This window comes from Daktulosphaira vitifoliae, unplaced genomic scaffold (assembly GCF_025091365.1).
Source record: "Daktulosphaira vitifoliae isolate Bord-2020 unplaced genomic scaffold, ASM2509136v1 Scaffold_1, whole genome shotgun sequence".
NCBI classification, from domain to species: domain Eukaryota; kingdom Metazoa; phylum Arthropoda; class Insecta; order Hemiptera; family Phylloxeridae; genus Daktulosphaira; species Daktulosphaira vitifoliae.
Window position 1 is genome coordinate 48,438,059 of NW_026099572.1, and position 14,084 is coordinate 48,452,142.

The following is a 14,084-nucleotide window of genomic DNA, read 5'->3' on the forward strand; positions in this document are numbered from 1 at the left end:
AAATTTGTTTTATCAGAATATGTAATAATCATAAAAATTAAAAATATATAATTATAATCCTATTTGTTAGAGATGGTGAATTATCACACTTAAATTAAAAGTGGTTTAAGTCCATTTTATCATTTTTTAGAAGGTTATTAATTTGAAACATTTTTATCCCATAAAAAATAACATGAATGTTGATTTTAAAAATTCAATAATATAATTTTACTGATATCATTGAAAACAAAAGAAATATTAAATTTGAAATATTTATTTTCAATTCTAAATCATTTTACCCAGTATTTAAAAAATACAAATCTAATTTAAATAGTATAAATATAATACTAAATATTATACACTACCTGCAATGCACAGTAATGGGACCTTCTTGTCCAAATTGTTCTTTAGTTTTATGTACTTGTCCAATGAAATCTATGAATCCTTCAGCTGACTTAGGAACTCCTTGTTCCGGCCAATCAGTAAATTGGAATTGTCTAACAGTCCTTGATGCATTATCAATAGTATCAGTTACTTTAAACTCTCTAAGTATGTACTGTGGCATATTATATTCAGTAATAGGTTCAACAACAAAAGTGTCATATCGAACTGATCTTTCAGAAGGCCAATATTGGTAGCATTTCTCCTAGAAATTTATTAAAAAACACTTAATTAGCAAATTTTTAACTTACTAGAAAAACACAAATATAATTCAAAATGTACTTACTCTTCCCATTTCATGTAGTTTAGTTAACATAACTACAATAGTAGAGTTGTGTTCCCAGAGCATACGCCAAAAGTCATCAGTTGTATTCTGTAAAGGACCTTGTGTTGCTATATAAGCACTTCGTTGTCTGTAACCATCAATGAAATTAGCATTTATATAATCAGATCCTTCTAAACCTCTTGAAGAACCTCCACTTAGACACACTCTAGTACTTTCAAATGGTAAAAGATGAACTAGACGATTTTTGGGTTTATTTACTGGTAAACTAGCACTGACAAATCGACAAAATTCACTTTTAACTAATGCCAGTTTCTACATAAAATAAAATGTTGAAAATATTAGTTATTTATAGTTTAACAGTTATTAAAAAATCATGTAATTACTTTGAACTCAAGTTCCATTCCAGTAACTGTTGTTGCAGGATCCATCTGAGACAGTTGTTGAATATGCATAGGTAAGTTACGCACAGCAATCTCTGTTTCACCACAAGTAACAGCTTCCAATAAGGCATCGTGTATAAAAATATACTGTTCTTCAGTCTGTGAAAATAATTTTTAAACATAACACAAATTATCATAAATATAATAAATTACAGTTAAAAAGATTACATATATGATATATGTAATCTTTTTAACTAAATAATAAATTGAAATTTTTCCTTACTTGAACCATGTAGTTTCTTTGAGCTCTCAAACAAGTAACATGGGCATAAATGTCTACAGTATGTTCATGTTTTGCACGTTCTAACATAGCATCAATGACAATAAAACAGCCTGTTCGTCCAACACCAGCACTGCAATGCACAACTACAGGACCTGAATCCATAAGATTAACAGCTCGTACACGTTTCATAAACTGTAACAATGGTGCTGGGTGGTCAGGTACACCATGATCAGGCCAAGCTCCAAATTGAAGTTGTTTCACTTCTCTTGTTTCATTATCAGTAGCTCTAGTCAAGTGGAAAGATCGTATAACATAAGTAGATAATTCTTGAACATTAACTAATGTAACTGTTATAGGTCCATAGACTTGAGATCCTCTTGATGGCCAATATTGATCACATTTAACTCTTGTTCGTTCTTCTAACTTGGTCATCATTACAATTGTTGAAGTTTTAACTTCCCAACACATTCGCCAAAAATCACTAAATGTATCTTGTAATGGTCCTTGAGTTGCTATATAAGCATTATGTTTACGATAGCCATCACAATAGTTAGCATTAATATAATCACTACCCACAATACCATCAATTGGATGTAAAACAACACGTGAATGATCATAAGCAATAACATTAGCATATCGATTTTTAGGTTTATTAACTTCCATGTTAGAATGATCCCAAGTAAATTGTTGACCAGGTTCTATTGATTCATATTCTTGAGAAAATTTAAAATTATCATTTGCTTTTAGTAAATCAATGTGTTGGGCAAGATAATTTATTGATACTGGTGGATGAGAGACCATAGCAGGAGTTTGAAATTGTAACCTACGTAATTCCACAGGATCATTGTTGGGATGTGAATTACCTATTAGAGGTTTAGTCACTCCAGATGTTTCACCATACTTGTTTGGACGACGCCGTCTGAATAAAAACAATTGAAGAAATGAAATTAATAACAAAAATAATTAAAAATTAGAGAGTTTTTTCTTACTTCTTAACAACAAATAATAACACAAGAGCAGCTGTGAGCAAAATGGCGGCAATAACCGGTCCAACTAACCATAAAAGTTCTGGAGAAGAAGCAGCACTACTCCTCACACTTACATGGTCATTGCCAATGCCTGGTATATTATTACCAGGCATATTTATATCAGATAATCCAGGTTTTTTAGGAGTATCACCAGGGCCAACTTCTCGCATTTCCAAAGATAAAGGTTCAGAAAATGGACTAGAAGTGTACAAATGCTAAAAACAAGAAAATATTTTTTTAATTAATAAAAACAAAAAATTATAAAAATATTACTTTTTGAGGGGTATCCACAAATGCACGAACAAAAATTTTATACTTGGTGTTATGATCCAGTTTACGATTTACAAATCCATCATAGGTTTCTCCATTTCCTAAGTAAAATGTCCATGGTAAACTGCGATGAGGAAATTTGGCAGTGATATATGGCTCACCCTCAGCCAATAATTCTTGTTGAGAATTTTCAACCAACTAAAAAATAATAATTAGAGTATATTCTTTAATAAAAAAAAATTATTATAAACATTTTACTTTGTGGGTTAAGAATTCATCTGGGTTCATACTTATTGTATCTGGATTTTCAGGAACTACAATTAAATAATAATGGCATATTGGTCCATATTCTTCAGAAGCTTGAGGTAAGATTACCTATAATTCATTAAAATATTAGTAATTTAAGTTATCAATCAAAAATAATTTTATGAAAAATCAAACCTGAATTTTTTCTCCGTTTAAAACACCATAAAAATCAGGTTTTACCATAGGTTGTGGAGCTGCCATTTGAGTGGTTACTGTTATTCTTGATGGTGGCCTATAGCTCTTATCTGATGGAATAGCGCTTACATTAACTGAATAACTTATAAATGGAGATAAATCATCAATGGTATGGCTCAACACATATTTGTCTAATTCAATAACACGTGTTGGCACTAATTGAAGTTGAGTCATTCCTTGTGAATCCCTGAATTCTTTTATAGCATTAAATGAAATTTTATAACCAATTGGATTTAACTTTATAGGCGGTGTCCATGATAATGTCATACTATGGGTACTCAAATCTGATGCACGTAAATTCAAAGGAACTTCATCAGGTTTGACTATAACAGTGACCTTTTCAGATAATCTTCCAAATCCCTAAAAATAAAGTTAACACAAAAGAAAGTATTTTATGAGTCAATAATTATTAGAAACATAAAAAAAAAAAATTATAATAAATGTAATAATAAAAAAATTTATAGAGTAATAGGTAATGGTAATATCATAATTTTTAAATAAAAAAAATATTATACAGATTAATCTTTGATTACTTTACCAACATTTATGCAGTTTTGATAATCAGTACACTGAGCAAAAAAAGTGATAATAATACACACCTCATTTATGATTTCATGCAATATAAACTTATTAGAGAATTATCAACTATTTATAATAAATATTATTTATTAAACAATATAAATTTTAAAATTAATCAGTTTTTATAACTATTATATTTTTTATTTTGATTTTTCCTACTATAAAAAAAAATGGAAAATTAAAGCAGTGACTAGTGTCAATGTTAGTAATAATTTATAATATTATAGTAATGAGCTACAAAAAAACATGAGTGGACTCCATACTTCAGTAGATTTATATGTATTCTTTTTATTTGGTAAAATATTATAAAATTAACATACATCATCAGTTTTAGCTACTACAGCTATAGCGTACTGAGCCATTTTCTCAAGATTTGCAAGATCTGTTGAATCAGTGACAGGAACATCTTTCGTATTCCATAGATTGAGGTCTTCTACTGCAGTCATAGTATAGTAAATACGATATCCAGTCAATTTAACACGAGCTGGAACTGCTTCCCACCAAACTTGTATACTCTGATCAGAAGTTGCTACAGCTTTTAGACCCATAGGAGCACGAACCATTTCTCTCGTTGTATTAATAGTCATTCGAGGGCTCCAAGGACCATCACCTTCGACTGTCACAGCTCTAACAGTAACTACATACTCAGTAGCTTCTTCTAATCCAGAAAATACAGCCTAAAAATAAATTTATATGTAAAATATAATAGGTTCTTTTAATTGTACTCGATTTTAGTTAACAAAATCTTTATTTGATTTATACATTATAAAGATGTCCAATAAGTAAGGAATTAGATTAATTGTTATAAACAATGACAACACTAGAAATTTGTTTCCTTACTTACTGAACACTTTATATACATTTTTATACAAAAATAATTTAAAAAGTTACAACAGAAAATAAGTTAATTTAGTATTCTAATAAAATTAAAAATGTAAATATTAATTGTAGCTAATGGTCAAGTACCCGATGTTGAATAGTCAAATGAAAATAAAAAAAAGAGGATAATATAGAAGCTTAAAAATTAGCTAGCATCTATAATCATAGAAGCCAGCAAGTCAAAAATAACCTGTCATAACATATGAAACCAGTACTGAAAATATACATTTTGACATATTTATAGATTATTTTTCTATTAAATATAATAAAATATATTTATATTTTATTTTATGTGTAAACTTAAAAAAAGTAATCTTAGTTTGAATCTTAAAAGTTACCTTGAAACATTTTGCTACTCCTAATAAAAAGAGTCTAATACTTTAATATAGAATATGTTTACAATAATTTAGGAAAACTATTTAAAATTTTAAATGAAATACTTTATCTGTAAAATTTTTTATTTTCAAATTTCTGACCTAATTTGTAAAAAGAAAAGTTATTATGAATATTCACGGAAGAAAATATGTTTTGTCAAAATATATAATAATCAGAAAAATGTATAATTTTTCACTTTGAAGGTTGAAGGTGGCGGCAAATTATTCATTAAAGTATTTATATGTTATATGTATACAAAAATAAAATGAATATTTTATGAATTTAATCTAAGGTAGTATATAAGATTATATGCTTTATAAAAACTATAATTATTAGGGTGGTTATTACACGATGAACATCAGAAATTTGATATCAAGTACCCAGCATTTTTTTCTACAGATGAAAATAAAATTTTTGGCCAATTTAGAACATAATAATTTAATTATTTTACATATCTCATAAGGATTGAACGTTGACTAAAATGGGTAAAAAATTATTTACGTGAATAATAATGGAAAATAATTTTTTTCATTATTGTTATAGAATAATTTATAGACTCCTGGAGATATTATAAAGTGTTTTTATAAAAAAAAATGTGTAATATTAAATTAAGAACATAATATATTCTATTCATTTCATAAAGTTGAATAACTCATTTGTAAGAAGATACAATAAATATTTCACATAAACTTTCTATTTAACAAGTACAAGAATTTATTACGAAAAATAAAAATAATATAATGATTTGTCACTAAAAAGTTGGTTGATTAAGAAACAACATGATAATTAAAAATTGGACTTATACAGAAAAATTGTAATTAAAAATAATTTTTGTTAAACATTATATCTTTTTAGATAATGATGCAAATATATTCTGGTTTGAGTAAATATAGTTTACAACATTAATAATGTTTCTAACTTTTTTGGTCAATTTTCAAATCTTGCGAGGCACATACATAAATAGAAGTATCATGTCTAAAATTGGCCAAAAATGTTCGTTTTTATGTATAGAACACAATATTGAGTATCAAATTTCTAAAGTTCATCATGTAAAGTGGAGCCTAATAACTATCTTAATTGAAACTATACTTTAAAATAATTGTTTAGCTAAATACCTTGTTTAACGTAGTATTTCTATGAGTTATTGTAGATTGATCAATTTTTTTGTGAAACTGAACATCATATCGTACTATTTGCCCATTACGGTGTTCTCGGGAAGGCTGATTCCACACAATACAAACAACATCTGGAGTTTGAAATTGATATGATACATTTGTAGGAGGACCAGTTGGAGGTCCTTCAGGAGTGGACAAATACTCAGTAGCTTCTTGTCCAAAGCCTACTTGATTCTGTCCTGATATATGAAACTCATATTGTACCCCACGCTCTAAAAACCAGTAAAAAAGGATAATATTAGTCAGACAAAAAATCATTTTTATTAGAAATATCCTTCCCATCATGTGAATTGACAAGAGACATAGCCAATTTTTTAATACATTAAAAAGTAATATACATAAATAAAAAACTTAAAAATAATAAAATTAATAATACCTAAATCATTTATACGTCTCTTATTTTCAGTTAACATTATATCAAACATTTCTTGGCCTCTTATACCATATCGCAATTTGTAGCCCAATAATTCCCCATAAGTGTTTGTAGGCCTAGTCCATTCTAACTCAATATTGACCTTTGGTTCTCTTTCCAAAATCCTAAAAATTAAAGTAATAATTAAAATTAATATTGTTGAAAAATATAAATATAAAATAATAATATTGAAAGGTATATTTACTTTAGACTAACAACTGGCCGTACAGGTACGCCACCAGGAGTCTTAATTTTTACAGGATGGCTTCTATCACCATCACCTTTTCTTGTGATAGCTGCTACTTGTATAGCATATAAAGTATCTGGTTGCAAGTTTGTAACATTACTTTCTAGAGCTTCAGCAACATCAAAACGCAATGGTTCATTAAGTAATGCATTTCCCTAAAAATATATAAGTAATGTTTAAAACTGTAGTATTAATATATTAATAACAGAATACCTCAGGTTTAGCTTCTTGAACATGTATATGATACCCTCTAATTATTCCATTACGTTGCTCCTCAGACGGTGGACGCCACTGAACATGAATTGTTGTGGAGTTAACTTGTTGAACTTTCACATCAGTAGGAGGTCCTGGCACTGTTATCAAATAATAAAAATTAATTTTGAAAAAAATAACTTTTTTTTAGAAAATTAAATATTAAAAAATCAAAAAACAAATGGTATAAGATTAGTAGTAACACAAAGTTTTTCTATTAAAAAAACATCACTCAAACTATTTTCATTTCATTTAATTCCAAAATATGAAGAATCAATAATAGTTAGAGTGAAAAAAAATTATTTAGAGCAAAAAACAATATCTGTCAAAAATAGAAGGTAAAAAGTGGATGATAAAATATAAGTAGGTTATAAACGTTATAGGTATAGATATGTTAAAAGAAAAATAAACTAAAACCATTAAGTAGGAAAACACAAAATATAGGTAAAATAAATAGGAAGTTTTCACAAAATGTTACAAACAATAAAAAATAAAAATCTACCAAATTAATTATACAATTGTTACTTCTCAAAAAACAAAAAAGTATCGCCGAGCTAACTATCAACGATTACACTTCTACAGGGTGAAATAAAAACCAAATTATATTTGTCCACTACATTTGGTTTTTTTTAGTACTCACTATTAATTTCTGGACGAACATATCACCAGTGAGACAGACACAATGGATTCGCAAAAAGTGTGCGAAAAACGTACCAAAAAGATACAATAAAAATATTTTTAGTGTCAAAAATACAAAAAACAAAATATATTTTTATTGTACGTGTGTGTTATAAAACAGAAAAAAAAAATGTGCAATATATTATATAATGTGTATAACACATTCAATATTATATTTTTTTTAAATTAATAGATTTCTGTGGACAAAATACAAAAAGTTCAAATAATGATATAATCCCAAAAATTACGCTTTCGATTTATTATGGACCAACAATTTTTGGCACATAAAATTTAGTTACTTATTTTTTTAAAATAAATTTAAATAATAGTAGAAAAAAATTGTGTGGTATTTATCCAAGCAATGTGCATTTTAAATTAAGCTATAGCTTTTTATTTGGCTACTAGGTGCAAATTATTAATTTTAAGTGTGCCAACTCAAATTCTGTTCCATAAAACAAAAGGTTGAATTTTTACAATAGATATGCAAATAAGTGTAAAACAATGGTATGCAATATTTTAATGAACGCTTTATTATATTTGTTAATGTAATTATGGTTTCGGAATACTTAAAAATTATGAAACAGAATTTTAAGTGGGGTTTTTATTGGTGCTTTATTTTAAATTCTACTGTGCTCTGTAGCTCTGATGTGCGCCCAATACAGAACAAATTACAATGACAGAATAAATAAGTTGAAGAGAAACATATAGTAGATAATAAAAACAGTGATTACGAAGATATAAAACTTCCACCCGTACATTAATCCATCAGCAGCCATCTCCATTAACTGTTGTACGTCTATACAAGAGTATATTTCATATTAAACAATACATTTATATTAAATAACAGTATAGATTATTAAGGTCCCTATACACATAGAGCGCTTAGTGAAAGAGAAATATCGTTTTAAGTAGGTTTTTCATAGTCTAAGTAGTGTTTTGTTTCCCTTCCAAGACATTGGAATAAGTTATATTGATTATATTGAATAGTATTTGAAATGACTGTGTGTGTGGGTGTGTGAGGGGAATGTAATGAAATATGTCATGAAGACTGTGTATCATTGCAATAGCGTGGATGCTTACCATCTTCGCGAGTGCGAACCGTGATGGGATACGAAGAAGGGCCATCACCGACCGAGGTACCAGCAAGTACCCAAATTCTGTATTCAGTCCAACGTTTAAGATCGTCAAGGGTGTATGATGTAACATTTTCCACGCGGTATTGATTGGCATCCGAATCTGACATGCCGTTTTCTGTAGCCATTACCTTGTAGTAAACAATATGACCGTTACTTCGGTCCGACGGTGGTGGTTGCCATTGGACCAATATAGACGTGGGACTGATTGCCTCTGCAGTTATATTCTGTGGAGGCGCTCCGGGCACTGTATTTATGTGAACATCAGATCGGGGAATAAAAAAAGTATAATCATAAAAGATATAACAAATAAAAATAAAATAAGATATTATAATTCTTTTTTTTTTTTTTAATAGAGATACAAATTTCTCCCGTACATTTTTTATTTCTGATGGTTTACAGATATTAAATATAACCCCACAAAATATGTTCCTCATTTTGATTGAAAAAAATCAATAAAATAAAAACGTGTAATAACAAACATCATCTATGTGCTGGTGCATAATCTAACAACATCATAAAAACACTAAGCTGCGTCCGATTTTGTAGCCTATACCCTATACTCAATATCTTGCATTAGTATACTTTCAATTCATAATTAGAACAGTTCAATGACACAAATAGCGAATAAAGAGACTATATAGAAAAATAAAAGGATGGCAACTTATGTTTATAAACATATTTATCATAACGTCTGATTATTATTATTTTTTAAATTTATTAAGGAAACAATATATAATAAAATTCTCGGTAGAAAATTAAGTTCCCTAAACAAGATTTTTTAAAGTATTATTATTGTTCTTTGAATACAATATTTCATCAGCAGCTCAGTGATTGGTAAACAGCACTCGTGCATGTGCGTAATTTATGATTCATATATAGTGTGTACTACAATTACACGCTCGCTTCTCCTACCTGATGAAACTTCCTCCAAAAATGACCTGATCTGTATAGTTCATATAACACTTACCATATTGTTTGGTCCGGACTTGTAGAGGCGGTGTAGGTGCTCCTTCGCCTCGAAGTGACTTAGCAGCTAACCAGACATAGTATAAAGTGTTCGGATAAAGACCGTTTAGAGTGTAACTTTCAGTTACAGGAACGTGTTGAGAGTGAGTCTCCTTTAAATGATAATAATATTAATAAGAATTTTGTATTATTCAGTTTTTTATTGCAATCGCAAAAAAAAATAACAAGAATTACTATTCAATTCTATAAGAGTTCTATTAGGGGTCATGTGACAAATCGATTTTGTATTATTTTGATTTGTATTATTACCTTAGCATATGTATCATTCCAGTGGAGTTCATAGCCCGACATTTGTTCTGCGTTGTGATTTGGTTTGCTCCACTGAAGGACAATAGATGTTTCGCCGATTTCTCCAATTCTCAAATCTCTTGGTTGACTGGGCACTACAAAATAAAAAATAAATAATAATCGAGTATATTTAAGTAATAAACAATCATTATCAATACGCTCTACAGGATTTGGTAATTTACATAGACTAATAAAAAAATTAAGTAGTTATGTGTTCATGGTGCAGTAACCAATTAATGTATTACCTCCTTGTTGTGTCTTAAATTGTACTGGTGGAGACAGAGGTCCAGGACCGACGTTTGTGAATGCCTGTACTCTTATTGTATAAATTGAATGAGCCGCTAGATCACTTATGGTGGTCAGTTGATTGTTGTCCACAACCATTGTGTTCCAAGAAGAGAGCTGTTCGTTGGGGTTCTTCGTGTAATACACCTTATAACGCTGATCAGAAGAAAGTTGAATAAATATAAATTAATTAAAAAACTGACAAACACCATACGCCTATATTACAAAAGTACTTACAACCACTTGACCATTTGGAGTTTCGGGTTCTTCCCACTGAACTACCATGGTGCTAGAACTTAACATCCGCACTTGAATATTTCGAGGAGCTGATCCTGGTTCTACGCAAGAAAACAATAGAACTTTTTAGTTATAGCAATCATAATAATTACAAAAGTAAACCTTGAAGATAATTAAAACAATTTGATTGTATTTAAAATTATTAACGTTGTTAATGCGCATACGATATTTTACTTATGTATATAAATTAAAATAAAGCAATTAGTTAAAGCGAATAATATTAAAATTATTTTATGGTTAATGTCGCTAAGTTCATCAGATAAATATGTTAAAAAGTAAAATATTTAAAAATATATTAATTTGGTTACTTACTTGCTCCTTCACCAAAAGCAAAAATATCCGCTAAAGTTGAAAAAAAAATAGAAAAGTACAATATGAGTATGTTTGTTTATGAAAAGTACAGTATCTAATTCTAATACAACAAATATAAGCTATAAGAAGAGTACTTAACATACTATATAGAAAATAAACGCAATAGATCCGATATCAAGAAAAAAACCAGGATCGTCTACTTATAGTCTAACTATTTAGTGCTATGTTTGTCTCTAAAAAGCTTTTAGTCTAATGAAATATTCGTTATCATTAAGCTGACATTTGATGCGGCCTTTCATTATTATTATTATTATTATTATTATTGCTACTGTACTCTTTTTTTTCTCTCACAAGCCGTCCGCCCTCATTGCCGTCTACGAAGACTAATATTTAATATTTACACATCATTTGCAGCAGCGTTTAATTAATGTACACTCAACATTTCTTTTGAGTTTACACAACGATATCAATTGAATTGACGAGTGAAAAACTTATACCTACTAAAGTAATAAGAAATATTACATTAATTACCAAGTTGAACCCTCTTTGTACAGTTTCAAAGTGGATTTTACAACTCGCTTAAAACTTTGACGTTTCAAATTAAATGGATATGAATATTTTAATTTTATCTACTCATTTGATAATAATAATATTAAATGAAACAAATTAAAAAACTGGTAATTTATGGGATTAGTTCCTAAAATAATTATTTCATAAGTCGATTCATTCCCTTGGCTTTTAGACGGCAAAACATTTTAAAATATAATTTATCTCAAGTAAAAAATATATTTATACATCTATAATAAGTGAAAATAGAGATGGTTGTGTATACGATTTATATATCAAAACCAATTTTTAAAATAAAATAATTAAAACTTTAATAAAATAACTACCTAGTTTTTCTTATACAATATATGAAGTTTATTTTGCAATTTTTTCAATTAAAATTGACGAAAACCACTTTTTAAAAAAAAATATATATATAATAAGGAACACCCCTTATAAAAAATCTTACCATTAAACATTACGGTTATTTAACTAATTTATGACAAAAGCACGTAATATATGTACTTAGAAACAGTTATTTTTAAACACACCAACAAAATTTGATTTTCATACGTTTTATAAATTTGTAATGTTGCATAATAAAAGTCAATAGAAAAAAATGAAAATTAACTCATGTCTATTTTAAAACAAAATTCCTATAATATATATATATGTGCGTTTTTATGTTTTTAAGTTAATGAATGTTAACGAGTAAACCACCTTATTTGTGGATAAATAAATACTCTTGTATACTGTTCATTAGTGCATTATAAAATGAAAAATGGCTTTCATATTTTTTTATTCATAATCTAAAGTTTTGTTTGCAGTGTACAATGTTCCATAAACGAGATAAAATAGAACAAACCACAGACGCTAACGACAATAAAAAAAACTACATATGTTACACAAATACTATATTATACATAAATTGAACATTTCTTTGGAAATATTAAAGCTCAACTATATAATAGTGTCTGATGTAGTTAAATGTAAAAATAAATAAATCTTACCAATTATTAAAAATTAAAATTCACTTAGTTCTGGTAGGGAGGTAATCGACATAAGTAAAATATAATGATTATGATTTTACCCGTTACACAGTCATTAGAGATAAAATGAGAATTTTTAATGACAAAGTTGAAAGAAAACTCCTCAGTAACTTTATTTTGATAACAAAACTGTTCTCATAAAGTAATTTAAATAACCACCAATGAGACTTATGTGATAAAAAGCAAATATAATATTGATAAGCTCAGCTCAAAGTAAACAAATAAAACAAACACACATTTCCAAACTAACCACGCAAATCTCCCTATAAAATATTTGAACATAATAAACAAACTATTACGCTATTTAATTATTAATAACTAAATAGTATGTTTTTAGGTTTATACATATATTATATCTTATTATCATATAACAAGATTTACTGCATTTTGTTAATATGTGTTTTTAAAACCAAAATACTTACATACTATCAATATAAACACATAATAATTTGTACTTAAACACATGTTTTGGAAAAAAAAATTATATATATGGTTTTTATCGTTTTTTGATTAAATTTTATCAATTTTAAGAGAATATTTATAGCATATTTTGAGATGTTTAAGTGAATATTAGCATCATGTTTAAAAGTTTTAAAACATAAAAACACTTTTTCTGTTAGTAACTATCATTACAACTATTTATGGAAAATATCCTAGATTACAAATAATGTAATTTCATTAGTAGCTCATAGGTAAAGTAACACAAAAAAAAAATAATATAAAAGTCAAACTGATTTGTATATTTAAAAAAATAAAAGCCAATTATATAAAAAAATGTACAGTAAAAAAACTTCCAAAGTAACTATTATTATTATCAGAATCGTACTGATGATTTTCTGTGTTCTTAGTAACCAATGAAAGAATCGTAAATAAAAAATAAATCTATTTACAGTATAGTATTTTAATATAGCGTTTTCAGCGAATAAAATTTAAATACACTAAGAATATGATATAGTTTAACTGCAAGACAATGTTTTTAATTTCAATATGAAACCTCATACAAAGCCATTTAATTGCTTTTTAAACGAGCCTACATAAAGTAAGAGAATATATTTTTATTTTCCAACTACAATGTAAAATATCATTTTGAAATCACAATATACAATTTTTTAAAACATTTGTATAAACGTTAAAAGTAACGTAGAACTGTTTCACTAAGCATCACTATATCGTAATGATAAAAACGTTTATTGTGCGTTTTTTGTACAAAATTTTTTTTTTTATCCTATTGTAATAACTTTTGCAACGGAAGGGAAAACTACATAGGCATATGTATGTACCCTGTTAATTATACAGGGTGTTCAGTAAGTCAGGAAACGGGTTTCTATTGTTCTCATTGTTTGTAACAATGTTACTGAACACCCTGTAGAACAATTGTTT

The 14,084-nt window shown here is 27.8% G+C and overlaps 1 protein-coding gene across 5 annotated transcripts in view; it reads right to left on the bottom strand.

Moving 5' to 3' along the window:
* Positions 1 to 14,084, bottom strand: part of LOC126900045 (tyrosine-protein phosphatase Lar) — a 104,441-nt gene that overhangs the window by 1,693 nt on the left and 88,664 nt on the right. For 3 of the 5 annotated variants that reach the window (XM_050675482.1, XM_050675491.1, XM_050675499.1), the window contains 19 exons: positions 11,110 to 11,139; positions 10,738 to 10,838; positions 10,461 to 10,656; positions 10,177 to 10,310; positions 9,869 to 10,019; positions 8,846 to 9,145; positions 7,049 to 7,188; positions 6,794 to 6,990; positions 6,553 to 6,713; positions 6,117 to 6,388; positions 4,068 to 4,424; positions 3,109 to 3,528; positions 2,926 to 3,042; positions 2,671 to 2,865; positions 2,359 to 2,612; positions 1,370 to 2,288; positions 1,090 to 1,245; positions 707 to 1,018; positions 345 to 625 (listed from right to left, as the gene is read on the bottom strand). In XM_050675482.1, coding sequence (XP_050531439.1) covers positions 345 to 625; positions 707 to 1,018; positions 1,090 to 1,245; positions 1,370 to 2,288; positions 2,359 to 2,612; positions 2,671 to 2,865; positions 2,926 to 3,042; positions 3,109 to 3,528; positions 4,068 to 4,424; positions 6,117 to 6,388; positions 6,553 to 6,713; positions 6,794 to 6,990; positions 7,049 to 7,188; positions 8,846 to 9,145; positions 9,869 to 10,019; positions 10,177 to 10,310; positions 10,461 to 10,656; positions 10,738 to 10,838; positions 11,110 to 11,139 — 4,693 coding nt within the window. The remainder of the gene's footprint in view (positions 1 to 344; positions 626 to 706; positions 1,019 to 1,089; positions 1,246 to 1,369; positions 2,289 to 2,358; positions 2,613 to 2,670; positions 2,866 to 2,925; positions 3,043 to 3,108; positions 3,529 to 4,067; positions 4,425 to 6,116; positions 6,389 to 6,552; positions 6,714 to 6,793; positions 6,991 to 7,048; positions 7,189 to 8,845; positions 9,146 to 9,868; positions 10,020 to 10,176; positions 10,311 to 10,460; positions 10,657 to 10,737; positions 10,839 to 11,109; positions 11,140 to 14,084) is intronic. The other 2 variants (XM_050675487.1, XM_050675508.1) reach the window with 2 other exon arrangements.